The following is an 18,359-nucleotide window of genomic DNA, read 5'->3' on the forward strand; positions in this document are numbered from 1 at the left end:
AAAAACAAAGATGATTAGAACACCACTTTTGCCCCCAAAGCTCGCAGGCTTGTGGGGTAGGTAGATGGAGTTGTAGTGACATTCATGGCAGACTCAAGTCCATGGGCTTGCTCCTAAACCCTTCTGACAGTCTTGGCTTCCTTCCTTCTCCACACTTCTGAATGCCTAGGAGTCTGCTCCCTACTTTGATGTTTAGCCCCCACCCAGCCCCCGTAATTCTAAACTATCTTCTGTGGTATGTGACTTACATGTGTTCATTTTGTCTCCCTGAATCTACTGTAAACTGCTTGAGGGCTGGGGCTACCTTTCTGTGACCTTTTGTTGAACTAGGCTGTTGAAAACAAGATAACTTTCTGAACTGCCTTGAATTCATGCTGTACACACTTATCACCAGGCTGACAATCTGTACCTAAATAGACAGCAAGGATGACTTCAGGGAAGTCATGATACCCTTGCAGAAACAAAGGCTTGTCAGCTGAGTTTGTGTTTTTACAGCACTCAGCGATGATACTTGCTTTTAATCAGAAGTTACAGCAGAACAGTTGGTTTTGAGGAGAAACACTTTTCTCTCTAGAGTAATTGATTAAACTGTAACTGTGATGTAATGTGTGGTCCTTATCACACAGCCATGGAGATAGATGTGTTATCCGAGAAGGGAGAGAAGGGAGTTTAGCATTCTTTTATTTCTTTATTTATTTTAGAGACAGGGTCTTACTATGTTGCCCAGGCTGGAGTACAGTGGCTATTCAAAGGCACAATTCCACTACTGGTCAGCATAAGGTTTTTTTTGTTTGTTTGTTTTTGTTTTGAGACGGAGTCTTACTCTGTCGACCAGGCTGGAGTGCAGTGGCACAATCTCTGCTCACTGCACCCTCTGCCTCCCAGGTTCAAGCAATTCTCCTGCCTCAGCCTCCCGAGTAGCTGGGATTACAGGTGCCCACCATCACACCTGGATAATTGTTTGTATTTTTAGTAGAGACGGGGTTTCGCCATGTTGGTCAGGCTGGTCTCGGGAGCTACTGTGCCCAGCCAGCATGGGGTTTTTGATATACTCTGCTTCCAACCTAGGTTGTATCACCCCTCCTTAGTCAACCTGGTGGCCCCCACTCCTGGGAGGTCACCACGTTGATGCCACACTTAGTGCAGACACCCCATAGGCATAGTGCATTGCAATACAGAGCTCCTGGGCTCAGGCAATCTTCCCGCCTCAGCAGTAGCTGGGACTACAGGTGCATGCCCAGCGAGTTTAGCATTTTTTTAGCATTCTTTTTTTTTTTTTTTTTTTTGTTGAGACAGAGTCTTGCCCTGTTGCCCAGGTTGGAGTGCAATTCTCGGCTCACTGCAACCTCCGCCTCCCGGGTTCAAGCGATTCTTTCTGCCTCAGCCTCCTAAGTAGCTGGGATTACAGGAACGTGCCACCACACCTGGCTAATTTTTTTTGTATCTTTAGTAGAGACGGGGGTTTCACCGTGTTGGCCAGGCTGGTCTTGAACTCCCGACCTTGTGATCCGCCCACCTCGGCCTCCCAAAGTCCTGGGATTACCAGTGTGAGCCACCGGTGCCTGGCTGAGTTTAGCATTCTTGATATTCATCATGTCGTCTCCAACATTGATCTAATCTTAGTATGTTCTAGACACAGTGCTACCAAGCAGCTTTTCAGAAATTATCTTATTTACTCTTCACTATACCCTTGTGAGACTTACTATCCTCATTTTACAGAAGAGGAAATGGAATCAGAAAGTCAGGTAACTTGTTCAGGGTCACACAGCTAGAAACTCTGGAGCCAGGATTTGAACTTGGGTTTATTAACTCCAGAGTCCATGCTTTTAACTACTGTGCTGTATTTTCCCAAACATTATATAAACATATGATTCGGCCAGGTGTGGTGGCTCATACCTGTAATCCCAGCACTTTGGAAGGCCCAGGTGGGTGGATCACCTGAGGTGAGGAGTTCGAGACCAGACTGGCCAACATGGCGAACCCCGTCTCTACTAAAAATACAAAAATTAGCCAGGCATGGTGGTGGGTGCTTGTAGTCTCAGCTACTCAGGAGGCTGAGGCAGGAGAATTGCTTGAACCTGGGAGATGGGAGTTTGCAGTGATCTGAGATCATGCCACTGCACTCCTGCCTGGGCAACAGAGCGAGACTCCATCTCAAAAAAAAAAAAAAAGTGAAATTTTTCATCAAAACAAATGAACCAGAAATATAGTTTTGTGGTGTTCCTCCTAGTTGCAGTAGTAATACTTTAAAGTTTTAAACAGTTTTTCTTTTGTGAAAGCATCAATTTCATTCAATCAGTCAATCAGTCCATGTGCTGGGTATCATGGGACTAGAAACAAAACTAGTTCCTATTTTGAGGGAAGGGCAGAATTTGAGCCTTGGGTTCCTTGCTTAGTATATATAGCAATTGCTGCAACCTGGATTTTCTTCTTTCTTTCTTTTTTCTTTCTTTCTTTCTTTTTTTTTTTTGAGACGTAGCTCCAATCTATTGCCCAAGCTGTAGTGTAGTGGCACGATCTTGGCTCACTGCAACCTCCACCTCCTGGGTTCAAGAGATTCTCCTGCCTCAGCCTCCCAAGTAGCTGGGATTATAGGCATGCAGCACCATGCTCGGCTAATTTTTGTATTTTTAGTAGAGACAGGGTTTCACCATGTTGCCAGGCTAGTCTGGAACTCCTGACGTCAGATGATCCACCTACCTCGGCCTCCCAAAGTGCTGAGATTACAGGTGTGAGCCACCTTGCCTGGCCTTTTTTTTGTTTGTTTGACAGAGTCTCACTCTGTTGCCTAGGCTGGAGTGCAGTGGCACTCTGCAACTTCCACCTCCTGGATTCAAGCGATTCTGCTGCCTCAGGCTCCTGAGTAGCTGGGATTACAGGTGTGTGCCACAATGCCTGGCTATTTTTTTGTATTTTTAGTAGAGATGGGGTTTCACCATTTTGGCCAGGCTGGTCTTGAACTCTTGACCCCAAGTGATCCATCTGCCTCAACCTCCCAAAGTGCTGGGATTACAGGCGTGAGCCACCACACTTGGCCTCTTTTTTTTTTTTTTTTTTTTTTTGAGACAGGGTCTTGCTCTGTCAGGGTAGAGTGCAGCGGAATGAACATGCTCACTCTAGCCTCAATCTCCTGGGCTCAAATGATCCCATCTGGATTTTCTAAGGCTATCTGGGGTTCAATGAAAAATTTCACTGATACATTTGCTAAATTTTATGTTTCTTTTCATGTATTTGCTCAATAAACATGATTTGTTAAACATCAAACTAAGTAAGACCGTGCGTGGTGGCTCATACCTGTCGTCCCAGCACTTTGGGAAGCCCAGGCGGGTAGATCACTTGAGTTCAGGAGTTCAAGACCAGCCTGGCCAACGTGGCAAAACCCGTCTCTACTAAAATACAAAAATTAGCCGGCTGTGGTGGCACACACCTGTAATCCCAGCTACTTGGGTGACTGAGGCAGAAGAATTGCTTGAACCCGGGAGGCAGAGGTTGCAGTGAGTGGAGATCATGCCATTACACTCCATCCTGGGCAACAGAGTGAGACTGTTTCAAACAAAAAACATAAAAAACATCAAACTAAATGCAATTTTATTTGGACACATTTATCAAACTTTTATTTTGTTTTTTAGAGAAAGGGTCTCATTCTATCACCCAGCCCGGAGTGCAGTGGCACAATCATAGCTCGCTTTAACCTTGAACTCCTGGGCCCAGGTGATCCTCCTGCCTCAGCCTCCAAAAGCGATGGGATTATGGGTGTAGGCCACTGCATCTAGCCCTTATCAAACTTTTAGTATTAATTCGTCAATTGAAAAAAAATATATTAGAATATGTGATTTGATTTTTTTTTTTTTGAGACGGAGTCTCACTCTGTCACCAGGCTGGAGGTGCAATTGCACTCTCTGCTCACTGCACCTGCGCCTCCCGGGTTTAAGCAATTCTCCTGCCTCAGCCTCCCGAGTAGCTGGGACTAGAGGCAAGCGCCACCATGCCCAGCTAATTTCTGTATTTTTAGTAGAGACGGGATTTCACCATTTTGGCCAGGATGGTCTCGATCTCTTAACCTCGTGATCCACCCACCTCAGTCTCCCAAAGTACTGGGATGACAGGCGTGAGCCACCGCGCCCAGCCCATGATTTGATTTTTTATTTGGATGTAATAGTTTGAGGACTTGCTTATATTTTTCAAAAAATATTTATTGGACAGTCATTATGTGCCAGACACTGTGGGGAACAAAATAAATACAGTTTCTGCCCACTTGTGGCAGGAAGCCTAGCTGGGAACCCTCACATGAAAAAAATAGTCACACAAACTACTATGTAATTGTGAGTTGTGATGTGAACTGTGAAAGAACAGTACAGAGTTCTTTGTGAAAGTTTACTGAAGGAATTGATTTATACAATGGGGGTCATGGGAGGTCTTTGAGTCAGTGACATTTAAGTTTCAACCTGAAAGCCAAAAAAGTGGAAAAATGGTCTAGCCACAAAAAGCAACATGTACAAAGGCCCTGAGACAGTTGAGAAAGTGAAGCATGTGCAGTACAGTTTAGTAAACAGGAGGCAGAGTGCAGGGAGAGCCCCAGGTGGCTGGACATCAGAAGGATCAATACAGAAATTTCCTAGAAAAGTCCAGCATAGGAAAACAATATGGAAAAAAAAAAAAACCCAACAATGCTCAAAATTTACAATGTTCTCACATATGTTGCCTCAATTAATCCCTAGGAGAAGTATGTGCTGCAGGGAGGACAAGGATAATTATGGTTACTCCTACCATTGAGGATTAAAGTTTAGTTTGGGACAAAATCATGCAGCTTTTGGTTCCATGGTTCATATCACAGAGGCAAACCCTGTGGGTTCTCTGGGAAGCTGGAAGGGAGTGGGTGTATTGAAGCAGAAATGACCGACTCCAGCCTGGCCAACAGAGTGAAATCCCGTCTCTACAAAAAGTACAAAAATTTGCCCTGTGTGGTGGTATGCTGCAGTATTGTACTGTGATCCAGCCTGGGAGACAGAGGGAGAACCTGTCTCAAAAAAAACTAAAAAAAAGAAAGGAAAGAAATGACTTATGGCCAGGGCTATGCTGAGTATCTGAAGAAAGAAGGCTTTGAACTACACGTTTAAAAGCAAGTACTTCTAGGTTGCCACTCCCTGCCTGTGCTTGAGGGATTTCTCTCCGGGTCAAGACAGAGAACGAGTCTTGCATTAAATTAAATTAAATTAAATTCAGTTGATTAGGCCGGGCGCGGTGGCTCAAGCCTGTAATCCCAGCACTTTGGGAGGCCGAGACGGGAGGATCACGAGGTCAGGAGATCGAGACCATCCTGGCTAACACGGTGAAACCCCGTCTCTACTAAAAATACAAAAAACTAGCCGGGCGAGGTGGCGGCGCCTGTAGTCCCAGCTACTCGGGAGGCTGAGGCAGGAGAATGGCGTGAACCCGGGAGGCGAAGCTTGCAGTGAGCTGAGATCTGGCCACTGCACTCCAGCCTGGGCGACAGAGCGAGACTCCATCTCAAAAAAAAAAAAAAAAAAAAAAAATTCAGTTGATTAATTAATTTATGGCCAGGTGCAGTGGCTCATGCCTGTAATCCCAGCACTTTGGGAGGCTGAGGTGGGAGGATTGCTTGAGCTCAGGAGTTCGAGACCAGCCTGGGCAACATGGTGAAACCCTGTCTCAACAGAAAAAATAAAATAAAATAAAATAAAAAATTTGTAAAAAAATTATTTATTTTCAACTTTTATTTTAAATTTGGGGGTACATGAGTAGGTTTGTTATTGTGTATACTGTGTGATGCTGAGATACAGGGTACGGAGTCTTGCATTTTAGAACGTGATGAGTCACTTTCAAAGTTGACAGTTCTATAATTCCGTGATTTACACATCAGGGCAAAATTTGAGCATAGGCTGATGATTTCTGACTTGAACCTGAAAGTCTGTGGAATCGGAGGGTTCTTCAAAATGATAAACTACAACTCCCGGCAGGCCTCGGGGCTAGGTAGTCTTCCCCGCCCCCTCCCTTTTTTTTCCGCCAGAGCTGGGAACGACCAATGACGGTTAGTCATTTGAATAGACCAATAACGTATTAAACGGTTCAGGTTGAGGCGGGGCAGTCAAGTCATCCAATCGCACGGAAGAGGTGAAAACATATTAGCCAATCCAAATATGTGGGGGCGGGACCTAAGGTGGGGCGGTGAAAGAAGTTTGCTGACGAAGATGGCGACTGAGGCACAGAGTGAAGGGGAGGTACCAGCCCGCGAATCCGGCCGGAGGTGAGCTGAGTTTGGTCCAGTTTCCTGGGAAACGCGGTCTTGGGCTGTTAGTCCTGCCGCCTTTGCCTTGGGTCACGGTGACGCACGGTTCGGGCTTTGTTTCTCCCATGGCATTTCTCACCGTCGCGCCTGCAGGGGCTGAGGCGCGGGGGACGGGCCTCGGCGCTGGGCTCCAGCCAAGCCCCCCACTCCGTCCTGCCGCTGCCCGAGGAGGCTCCGCCCGCTGCGCTGGCTGCGGACGTCCAGCTGGGGTGGCAGCGCTGATCGCCTTGGCGGCGAGACTCCTCTTGATGGCGAGGAAACGGAAGACCAGGGCTGTTTAGCGAATTCCTCACTGTAACACACAGCTTTTCACATCTTCCCCAAGGCACTTAGTGCATTCAGGTCCGAGCAAGGATTTGAGTGTCAATTGGAAATGGTGTTGAGTCCTTGGGCCAGTTTTTAAACCTTGTCTCCACTTCAGTTTCTTCACCTGCAAAGGGACATGAGGATGCCTATTTCCAAGAGTCAAGATTGAATAAGACAATCCATTTAAAGCTAGCATTGAGCTTAGCCTATAATGACAACTCTAGATTTTCTTCTTCCTAGTTGAACAACTAAGGAGCAGATGTGAGACGGATCTGTAGTCCAGGACATCATGACTTTATTTCCACAGGTGTTCTTTCCTAAACAGCCACACCGAGATTTAGCGTTTCCAGGAGAGAATTTCGAGGTGGTGTTGCCTTAGCCTTGAGACCTAAGTTGTCTTAATTGATTGCAATTTTGTTTTTGGTATAATTCAATAGATTGAGTTTATTTAGGTTGCTCCAGCGTAACTCAGTAAAATACTTCGGTTTGGCGTCTTTTGGTTCCATTTGTACCGAATAGGAGATTCCAAGAATCTTGGGAAACTAATGACTTTGTGACCCGACTTCTTCCTGAGCCCAGATGAGCGTGGTTGAGTGTGTTATTTAAAATATGATACGGGGTCGGGCTTGGTGGCTCACGCGTGTAATCCCAGCACTTTGGGAGGCCGAGGCGAGCGGATCACCTGAGGTCAGGAGTTCGAGACCAGCCTGGCTAACATGATGAAACCCCGTCTCTACTAAAAATACAATAATTAGCTGGGCGTGGTGGTGGGTGCCCGTAGTCCCGGCTACTCTCGAGGCTCAGGCGGAGGTTGCAGTGAGCCGAGATCGTGCCATTGCATTTCACCCTGGATGACAGAGCAAGACTTCGTCTCAAAATAAATAAATAAATAAAAATAAAATAAAATATGATACACAAGAGTTTTCCACTCTTGAAGCTGCCTATAAATGGTTGATCATTTTTGTTTTGCTCGGGAACTGTAGAGATGATTGATATATTTGATTAGATCATCCTTCATCCAGTTCTTTAAAAAATTCTAAATTTTGGTGACAATCTGAGGACAAATAAAATACTATTCCATAGCAAGAGTAGTTTGAATTTCTTTTCTTTCTTTCTTTCTTTCTTTTTTTTTTTTTTTACACAGGGGCTCCTTCTGTCGCCCAGGCTGGAGTGCAGTGGTGCAATCACAGGTCCCTGCAGCCTTAACCTCCTGGGCTCAATTGATCCTCCCTCCTCAGTCTCTTGAGTAGTTGGGACTACAGGCACATGCCACTATGTCCAGCTAGTGTTTTTTTTTTTTGTTGTTGTTTGTAGAAATTGGGGTCTCACCATGTTGCCCTGGGTGGTCTTGAGTTCCTGGCATAAGTGATCCTCCTGCCTTAGGCTCCCAAAGTGCTGGGATTATAGGTGTGAGCCACTGCGCCTGGCCTGAATTTCTTTGTAGTCTATTCCCAGTTGAATTTAAATTTTGAGTGAGAGTATTAGTTAATTACATGATCAGTAGGTATTCACACAATCTTACCTGAACCTGAAACCATTTCATCAATTCCATATTGTAAAAGAGAAGTGAGCCGAGCGCGATGGCTCATGCCTGTAATCCTAGCACTTTGAGAGGCCCAGGCCGGTGGATCAGCTGAGCTCAGGAGTTCGAGATCAGCCTGGGGAACACAGTGAAACCCCGTCTCTACTAAAAACACACAAAATTAGCCGAGTGTGGTGGCGTGTGCCTGTAATCCCACCTACTTGGGAGGCTGAGACAGGAGAATTGCTTGAACCCGTGAGGTGGAGGTTGCAGTGAGCTGAGATCACGCCACTGCACTCCAGCCTGGGCAACAGAATGAGACTCCATCTCAAAAAAAATAAAAATAAAAATAAAGAAGAGAAGTTTGGGGTTTCTGTAAGGCATTTTGAGGGCAGGACCCACATATGTATTTATTACATATTCCCAGTACTTAGCTTTGTGTAGGTGGTCAATAATTAGTGAATAATAGTCTGTCATTTCTAAGAAAAATATTTTCTCGTGGTGATAAATACAAATTCTTTCTTGCTCTGCAGGGATTAATATTTATTTATTTATTTATTTATTTTTGAGACAGAGTCTTGCTCTGTCGTCAGGCTGGAGTGCAGTGGCACGATTTCAGCTCACTGCAACCTCTGCCTCCCAGGTTCAAGCGATTCTCCTGCCTCAGCCTCCCAAGTAGCTGGGACTACAGGTGCATGCCACCACACTCAGCTAATTTTTGTATTTTTAGTAGAGACGGGGTTTCACCATGTTGGCCAGGATGGTCTCGATCTCTTGACCTCGTGATCCGCCCGCCTCAGCCTCCTAAAGTGCTGGGATTACAGGCCTGAGCCACCGCACCCGGCTGCAGGTATTAATCTTTCTAATGTTCTGTTGATAGTGTGGCCCTTGTATTCCATAAAGAAGAGGAAAAAATGGTCTGATTTGCACAGATGAATACATATTTAAATATTGAATGCAGAATATGTGATCATTTAGAACTGCCCAGCTTTTTGTTTTTTCATCAGTATTTTAACACTGCTTCTAATAATTACAAATGCTTTAACTGCTTTTAATAAAATATTTATTTATTTATTTATTTATTTATTTTTGAGATGGAGTTTTGTTCTTGTTGCCCAGGCTGTAATGCAGTGGCATGATCTTGGCTCACTGCAACCTCCACCTCCTGGGTTCAAGCGATTCTCCTGCCTCAGTGTCCCGAGTAGCTGGGATTACAGGCATATGCCACCACGCCTGGCTAATTTTGTGTTTTTAGTAGAGATGGAGTTTCTCCATGTTGGTCAGGCTGGTCTCGAACTCCCGACCTCAGGTGATCCGCCTGCCTTAGCCTCCCAAAGTGTTGGGATTACAGGCGTGAGCCACCATACCGAGCCAAAAGATTTATTTTTAAAAACTTATTATGATTTTTTTTTGAGATTGGATCTCACTTTGTGACCCAGGCTGAAGTGTAGTGGCATGATCATGGCTCACTATAGCCACGACCTGCTGGGCTCAAGCAATCCTCCCACCTCAGCCTCTCAAGTAGCTGGGACCACAGGCATGCGCCACCACACTCAGCTAATTTTTAAAATTTATTCTAGGAATTGAGGCTCCCTATGTTGCTCAGGTAGGCCTCAAACTCCTGGGCTCAAGCATTCCTCTTGGCCCCCAAAGTGTTGGGATTATAGGTGTGAGCTACTGCACCTGGCCAAAGATTTAAACAGGGAAACATTGCTCTGCCTATAAAGATTCCCATGTTATGTTTTTGACCTGTTGATGAGGAACACCCCCTCCCTTCCATTTCTGGTCTTTATTAAGTAGAATCGTCCTTTACAATTTAACACATTTCATTTGTTATACTTTCAAGTTACTCTTAAGCAGACAATACTAAAGGGGAATTCCCAAATAGAAAATATCCACTGCCAGGCATGGTGGCTCACGCCTGTAATCCCAGTATTTTGGGAGGGGGAGGCAGAGACAGGAGGATCACCTGAGGCCAGGAGTTCGCGACTAGCCTGGGCAATATAAGGAGACTCTATAAAAAAATAAAAACACATAGTTAGGTGTGGTGATGCATGCCTGTGGTCCCAGCTACTTGGGAGGCTAAGGTGGGAGGATCACTTGAGCTCGGGAGGTGGAGGCTACAAAGAGCCATCATCCTGCCTTTGCACTCTAGCCTGGGTGACAGAGTGAGACCCAGTACAAACAACAACAACAAAAACAAAAAAAGAAACTATCCACTTTACCAATAATAGTATAAACAGAGACCTTTAAGGGTCAAAGAGAAAAGGTGAAAGCAGGAAATGAAATAAAGCTACTTCTCTTCATAATTGGCAGTAGGGAAATACACACAGCTTAGTATTTTTTAATTAAAAAGAGACATTAAAAGAAAGTGCTAACTGTTATTACATGAAGAGCCAGCTTAGGAACAGACTATAGAATGCCTGGAAATGTTTCTGGAGGACAGGGGAGGTGCCTGATTGTGGAAAGGGTTCTATATCCTGTTAATTTACATATACCTTAGGTATGGAATACTGGTTAGTAAACATGACTTCCTGAGCCTTGTTTTTTTGAGGCGGAGTCTCACTCTGTGGCACAGGCTGGAGTGCAGTGGTGCAATGTTGGCTCACTGCAACCTCCGCCTTCTGGATTCAGGCAATTCTCCTGCCTCAGCCTCCTGAGGAGTGGCAACTACAGGCATGTGCCACCATATCCAGCTAATTTTTGTATTTTTAGTAGACAGGTTTCATCATGTAGGCCAGGCTGGTCTCAAACCCCTGACCTCAGGTGATCCACCCGCCTCGGCCTCCCAAAGTGTTGGGATTACAGGTGTGAGCCACTGCACCTGGCCTGAGCCTTTTTTGTTAAATTGCTTTTTCTGTAATAAGACAGTAATGTGTTCCTTTGAGAAAAATGATTAAACCTTTATTGATCACAGGAAGACTTGTCTGTTCTTATATGCACAAGTTAAGTGAGAAAACCTGGTTTAAATATCTGATCTAGTTTTGTATTTGTGCTGTTAAATTCTTTTTTTTTTTTTTTTTTGAGATAGGGTCTTGCTCTGTCGCCCAGGCTGGAGTGCAGTGGCACGATCTTGGTTCACTGCAAACTTCATCTCCCAGGTTCACGCCATTCTCCTGCCTCAGCCTCCTGAGTAGCTGGGACTACAGGTGCCCGCCACTATGCCTGGCTAATTTTTTTTGTTTTTTTTGTATTTTTAGTAGGGACGGGGTTTCACCGTGTTAGCCAGGATGGTCTCAATCTCCTGACCTTGCCGGGCGCGGTGGCTCAAGCCTGTAATCCCAGCACTTTGGGAGGCCGAGACGGGCGGATCACGAGGTCAGGAGATCGAGACCATCCTGGCTAACACGGTGAAACCCTGTCTCTACTAAAAAATACAAAAAACTAGCCGGGCGAGGTGGCGGCTGCCTGTAGTCCCAGCTACTCGAGAGACTGAGGCAGGAGAATGGCGTAAACCCAGGAGGCGGAGCTTGCAGTGAGCTGAGATCCAGTCACTGCACTCCAGCCTGGGCGACAGAGGGAGACTCCGTTTCCAAAAAAAAAAAAAAAAAAAAAAAAAAATCTCCTGACCTTGTGATTCTCCTGCCTCGGCCTCCCAAAGTGCTGGGATTACAGGCGTGAGCCACCGTGCCTGGCCTGTGCTGTGAAATTCTATCTGAAGGATAATGAGGAGTAGATTTCTTCAGGGGATTTTCTTGAATATGGTTTTATTTTACATTTTATCAATGATCAGGTTGAGAGTTTGATCATATTTGTAAACAAGTCCTGTCTTGGAAGGAGGGGAAAGAAGAAAATAGAATTTTAAAATTAATCTGCATAAACTGGTAAGTGGCATGAAACCAAAGCATAAAGCAAAGCAGATACTGTTGTACAAGTTTACTTTGGTCAGAACAAGTGGGTTGGTAGTATTATAAAGAGTGATATTGGAAATCTGTACACTTTTTGTCATAAACATTAAATTTGGCTTAGGCTAGGTGTGGTGGCTCATGCCTGTAATTGCAGCACTTTGGGAGGCTGAGGTGGGCAGATCACTTGAGGTCAGGAGTTCGAGACCAGCCTGGCCAACATGGTGAAACACTGTCTCTACTAAAAATATAAAAATTAGCTGGGTGTGTGACAGGTGCCTATAATCCCAGCTACTAGGGAGGCTGAGGCAGGAGAATTGCTTGAACCCGGGAGGTGGAGGTTGCAGTGAGCTGAGATTGTGCCACTGTATTCCAGCCTGGGCGACAGAGAGAGACTCTGTCTCTGAAAAAAAAAAAAAAAAAAAAAAAGGAAAGAAAATTATCTGGGTATGGTGGCACATACCCACAGTCCCAGCTACTTGGGAGGCTGAAGCAGGAGGATCACTTGATCTCAAGAGTTTGAGGCTGCAATAAGCTAGAATGCTGCCACTACACTCTGGCCTGGGTGACTGAGACCCTGTTGTTAAAAAAAAATAAGTAAAAAAAAATAAATTTGTTTAAAAAAATTGTATTAAAAAACATAGCCATGTATCATCTTACCTAGTAAGTGTATAGTTAATTAATGTTAACTATATTCGCATTGTTCTGTGTCCAGCCATTTTTTATATGGAACATCTACAACTTACAAATCCATTGAAGCTTTAAGAGTTTATACTTTCGGTCTTGCACAGTGGCTCATGCCTGTAATCCCAGCACTTTGGGAGGCCGAGGCGGGCAGATCACCTGAGGTCAGGAGTTTAAGACCAGCCTGGCCAGCATGGTGAAACCCTGTCTCTACTAAAAATACAAAAAATTAGCTGGGTGCAGTGGCATGCACCTGTAATCCCAGCTACTTGGGAGGCTGAGGCAGGAGAATTGCTTGAACCTGGGAGGTGGAGGTTGTGGTGAGCTGAGATCATACCATTGCACTCCAGCCTGGGCAACAGAGTGAGACTCAGTCTCACAGGAAAAAAAAAAAAAAAAGTATAAAAAAAGAATATATACTTTTTTTTTTCTTTCTTTTTTGTTAAGAGTGTATAGTTTGGCTGAGAGTGGTGGCTCACACCTGTAATCCTATCACTTTGGGAAGCTGAGGTGGTAGGATCACTTGAGCCCAGGAGTTTGAGACCAGCCTGGGCAACCTAGCAAGACATTGTCTCCACTAAAAATAAAAAAAATTAGTCAGGCATGGTGGCACACGCCTGTGGTTTCAGCTACTAGGGAGGCTGAGGCAGGAGGATTGCTTGAGCCTGGGAGGTTGAGGATACAGTGAGCCGTGATTATGCTACCACTCTAGCATGGGCAACTGCGCAAGACCCTGCCTCAAAAAAAACCCAGTATATACTTTTTCCCCTCTTTCCCCGCTATGAAATAAACTTATATAATATTTACTACAGAAGGCTAGAAAAATATGTAGAAAGAAACCCGGGGCTGGGCTCAGTGTCTCACGCCTGTAATCCCAGCACTTTGGGAGGCCAAGGTGGGGGGATCACTTGAGGTCAGTAGTTCCAGACCAGCCTGGCCAACATGGTGAAACCCTGTCTCTACTAAAAAGACAAAAAGTAGCTGGGCGTGGTGTCAGATGTCTGTAATCCCAGCTACTCAAGAGGCTGAGGCAGGAGAATCGCTTGAATGTGGGAGGCAGAAGTTGCAGTGAGCCGAGATTGCACCGCTGTACTGTAGCTTGGGCAAGAGAGTGAGACTCTGTCTCAAAAACAAAAAACAAAAAATACAAATAAAAATAAGAGAAAAAAGCCAGGTGTGGTGGTGTGCACCTGTAGTCCCAGCTACTGGGGAGGCTGAGGTGGGAGAATTGCTTGAACCCAGGAGCTTGAGGCTGCAGTGAGCTATGATGATACCACTGTGCTCCAACCTGGGTGCTAGAGTGAGACCCTGTCTCTAAAAAAAAAAAAGAAAAAAGAAAAATATGTAGGAAAAAAGTAAATAAGCCACTCCAATTTACCAGATAGATACAACCATTATTAACATTGAGACAGTTTTTTTTTTTTTTTTGATAGAGATGAAGTTTCACTATGTTGCCCAGGCTGGTCTTAAACTCTTGGGCTCATGCCATCCTTCCCCCTTGGAACCCCAAAGTGCTGGGATTACAGGTGTGAGCCACCATGTCTGGTTCCTTCTGAGTCTTAAACTTTGTTATCTAAAATGTGACCTATCCAAGACTTGATTTCTATCTTGGTTTCACAATTTCCTCCCAATAAGTGCATCATTTCCGGTTGGAAACAGTACAGCAAAAGAGTGATTGAAATACAAGTATTTTCTTTCTTTCTTTTTTTTCTTTTTTGAGACTGAGTCTTGCTCTGTTGCCCAGGCGGGAGTACAGTGGCATGATCTTAGCTCACTGCAACCTCTGCCTCCCAGGTTCAAGCAATTCTCTCGAGTAGCTGGGACTACAGGCACTCGCCACCATGCCGGCTAATTTTTGTATTTTTAGTAGAGACCAGGTTTCACTATGTTGGCCGGGTTGGTCTCGAACTCCTGACCTCAGGCAATCCGCCCACCTCAGCCTCCCAAAGTGTTGAGATTGCAGGCGTGAGCCACCACGCCCGGCTGGAATACAATTATTTTCGTTTTTAGTCCTCACTGCAGCCCCATGAGGAATTATTATACTTAGTTTAGAGATGAGGAAACTGAGACTGAGAATGGTTATGAAGTGGCAGACTCAGAATCAAAGCCCAGATTGTCTGCCCCAAAGCCTGCGAGGTATCCGGGGAACCACACTGCTCCCGAAGATGCCCTCTGGTCACCTTCAGTGAACACTTTCACCTACACTTTTACTAACCATCTTTTAGGATGGGTTGTTTCCACAGATGCTGGAGTCTATTTATTTTGTGCTGATGTTTTGCTACTATTACCTGATATAAACTAAGTTCAACTAGGCCATAGAAACTACATAGTAATAGCCGGGCGCGGTGGCTCACGCTGTAATCCCAGCACTTTGGGATGCTGAGGTGGGCGGATTGCCTGAGGTCACGAGTTCGAGACCAGACTGGCCAATATGGTGAAACCCCATCTCTACTAAAAATACAAAAATTAGCCAGGCGTGGTGGCAGGCACCTGTAATCTCAGCTACTCGGGAGGCTGAGGCAGGAGAATCGCTTGAACCCGGGAGGCAGAGATTGCAGTGAACCAAGATCATACCATTGCACTCCAGCCTGGGTGACAAGAGTGAGACTCTGTCTCAAAAAAAAAAAAAAAAAGAGAAAAGAAACTACATAGTAATTTAAACAGAGAACGTTTAATAAGTTATTAACTATAACTGAGGATTCGAGTAACAAGGGATTGGCTAGTAAGAAGTAAAGAGATCTCTAAAAAATATAGAAATAGATACAGGAATCAGCTGAGATAGAATGTACAAGGAAGAGATTCCCCTAGGGCAGAGTTCCAGACCTTGCTGGAGATGGCATGGCCATGGCTGACTGAATGGCAGAGACATTGCTCTGAAGGGGAAGATACAGAAGGGAGGGCTCTGATTCATACTGGGACAAACAGACTTACACATTCATATTTGTTAGGATTCTTTCAGTTATATGTGATAGAAACTAAAACTAGCTTAAGCAAAAAGAGACTCTATAATTGGCTCAAGAAACTGAAAAGCCTAGGGGATAAATCAAGTATGGTTTAATCTGTATGGAAAATCTCAAATCTCAATGTCACTAGATATCTACCTCTTTACTGTCTTAGATCTAGTTTCCTCTGTTTTTGCTTCCTAAGAAGGCAGATTCTGTATAAAAAGTGGCAGTAATGGACCACCAACGGTGTCAGTCTTATATCCCACCAACTTAGCAATTTTAGAATTTCACAAGAGTCTTGGAGTTGAGACTTTTTATCCTAGTTTGACTTGTGGGCCTTTGCCTGGATTCGTGAAGGGAACAGAATGTTTCAGTTGGTTAAGCTTGGGTGACATGCTCATAGCCAGTGACCACCAGATCACATAGATTTGAAAGATGGGGAGAAGTTTTTTTTTTTTTTTTGAGACGGAGTCTCGCTCTGTCACCCAGGCTGGAGTGCAGTGGCGCGATCTTGGCTCACTGCAACTCCACCTCCCAGGTTCACGTCATTCTCCTGCCTCAGCCTCCCGAGTTGCTGGGACTAGAGGCGGGTGCCACCATGCCCGGCTAATTTTTTGTATTTTTAGTAGAGACGAGATTTCACTGTGTTAGCCAGGATGGTCTCCATCTCCTGACCTTGTGATCCGCCCCCCTTGGCCTCCCAAAGTGCTGGGATTACAGGTGTGAGCCACTGCGCCTGGCTGAGAAGTTTATTGCTTAAAGGAAAATGGGGGTGCTGTTATCAGAGGAAGGGGAAAATAGATATTGGGAAGGCAAAAGCAGCAGATGTCCACTGTGTTGTCTCTGTAACTCCCCGTGTACCTCTCTTTAAATTTATGTTTTGAAAAGGGTCGACCACTAATGTGTGGTGAAACCATTTTATGTTTCTTAATAAAACCCCAAGAAACCAAAAAGCACCTTAAGTATTAGCTATCGTTTTTCCCCCACTGTCTAAATCCTACTCGTCTTTAAGATCTAGCTCACATCTCTTGTATATGGGTGAAAGAGTCTCTCTCCTGAATTTTTTTTTTTGAGACTGAGTCTGGCTCTGTCGCCCGGGCTGGAGTGCAGTGGCCAGATCTCAGCTCACTGCAAGCTCTGCCTCCCGGGTTTACGCCCATTCTCCTGCCTCAGCCTCCCGATTAGCTGGGTCTACAGGCGCCCGCCACCTCGCCCGGCTAGTTTTTTGTATTTTTTAGTAGAGACGGGGTTTCACCGTGTTAGCCAGGATGGTCTCGATCTCCTGACCTCGTGATCCGCCCGTCTCGGCCTCCCAAAGTGCTGGGATTACAGGCTTGAGCCACCGCGCCTGGCCTCTCCTGAATTCTTGGAGCCTTTATTGTTTGTATCATGCGTTTGGCTGTTAATGATCTTGTATCATCTTTTGTGTTGTGGTCTTCAGCTACTATTTGAAATCGTGTAGCACTTAGTGAATTTTCAATTCCTGGAGGCCAGAGACTTACCTTAATTTTTGTCCCTATACCTTACAATACCTTAAAGTTACAAAGCAGTCAGTAGATCATGATTGGATTGATTTTAAATGACACATGAGTGACTAATTTCTTGTTTGGGTACCATATATCTCAGAAAAGCAATTCATCTTCCTATGCTGGTTGGTGAAAAGATTTATGATTAAGTTTGTGGAATACTGAATACTTCTGGCTGACTAAAAGTATAGAAAGTCTTTTCTTTTTTGAGACAGGGTCTCGCTCTATTATTACTCAGGCTGGAGTGGCAGAGGCAAGAACACACCTTGCTGCAGCCTTGACCTCCTGGACTCAGGTGATCCTCCCACCTCAGCCTCCTGAGTAGTTGGGACCATAGACTCAAGCAATCATGCCTGGCTAATTTAAAAACATTTTCTTTTTTTTTTTTTTTTTTGTAGAGACAGAGTCTCGTCATGTCACCTAGACTGGTCTTGAACTCCTAGGCTCAAGTGATCCTGACACCTTGTCCTCATAAGGTGTTGGAATTATAGGCATGAGCCACTGTGCCTGGCCAGAAACTTTTTTTTTTTTTTTGAGATGGAGTCTCGCTCTGTCACCCAGACTGGAGTGCAGTGGCATGATCTTGGCTCACTGCAAACTCCGCCTCCCCGGGTTTACGCCATTCTCCTGCCTCAGCCTCCTGAGTAGCTGGCACTACAGGCGGCCGCCACCAGGCCTGGCTAATTTTTTGCATTTTCTTTTTTTTTTTTTTTTTTTTTTAGTAGAGATAGGGTTTCACCGTGTTAGCCAGGATGGTCTCGATCTCCTGACCTCATGATCTGCCCACCTTGGCCTTCCAAAGTGCTGGGATTACAGGCATGAGCCACTGCACCCGGCCTCCAGAAACTCTTAAAAATTTTCAATTTGTGAGCTTCTGTAGATATGAACAAGTCATATGCCAGAACAAAAACCATTAGCTGTCTCTTGGATAGTATGTGTCACTCTGGACTTTGGAACAAATGAATATAGAAGTAGTCTTTTAGGACCTAATCTGATCATACATAGAAGTACTTCTAGTTTTAATTGCCTGAGACTCATGGCACTTAAAAGTCTGTAGGAGGCCTGGTGCAGTGGCTCATGCCTGTAATGCTAGCACTTTGGGAGGCCGAGCTGGGATGATCGCTTGAGGCCAGGAGTTTGAGACTAGCTTGGTCAACATAGTGAGACCCTGGGCTATACAAAAAAATTAAAAAATCAGCCAGGTGTGGTGGCACACACCTTTAG

At 45.0% G+C, this 18,359-nt stretch overlaps 1 protein-coding gene across 7 annotated transcripts in view; it reads left to right on the forward strand.

The window, feature by feature from the left end:
- Positions 1-6,169: 6,169 nt before the first annotated feature.
- The window catches only part of ARHGAP19 (Rho GTPase activating protein 19), an 80,085-nt gene continuing 67,895 nt past the window's right edge, over positions 6,170-18,359 (forward strand). For 5 of the 7 annotated variants that reach the window (XM_033187229.1, XM_033187252.1, XM_033187239.1 and 2 more), the window contains exon 1: positions 6,187-6,265. In XM_033187229.1, the coding sequence (XP_033043120.1) occupies positions 6,210-6,265 (56 nt within the window). In that variant the 5' untranslated portion in view covers positions 6,187-6,209. Of the gene's footprint in view, positions 6,266-18,359 lie in introns of all 7 variants that reach the window. The other 2 variants (XM_033187259.1, XM_033187245.1) reach the window with 2 other exon arrangements.

The sequence above is a fragment of the Trachypithecus francoisi genome, unplaced genomic scaffold, assembly GCF_009764315.1.
Source record: "Trachypithecus francoisi isolate TF-2019V2 unplaced genomic scaffold, Tfra_2.0 Contig01579, whole genome shotgun sequence".
Lineage (NCBI taxonomy): Eukaryota > Metazoa > Chordata > Mammalia > Primates > Cercopithecidae > Trachypithecus > Trachypithecus francoisi.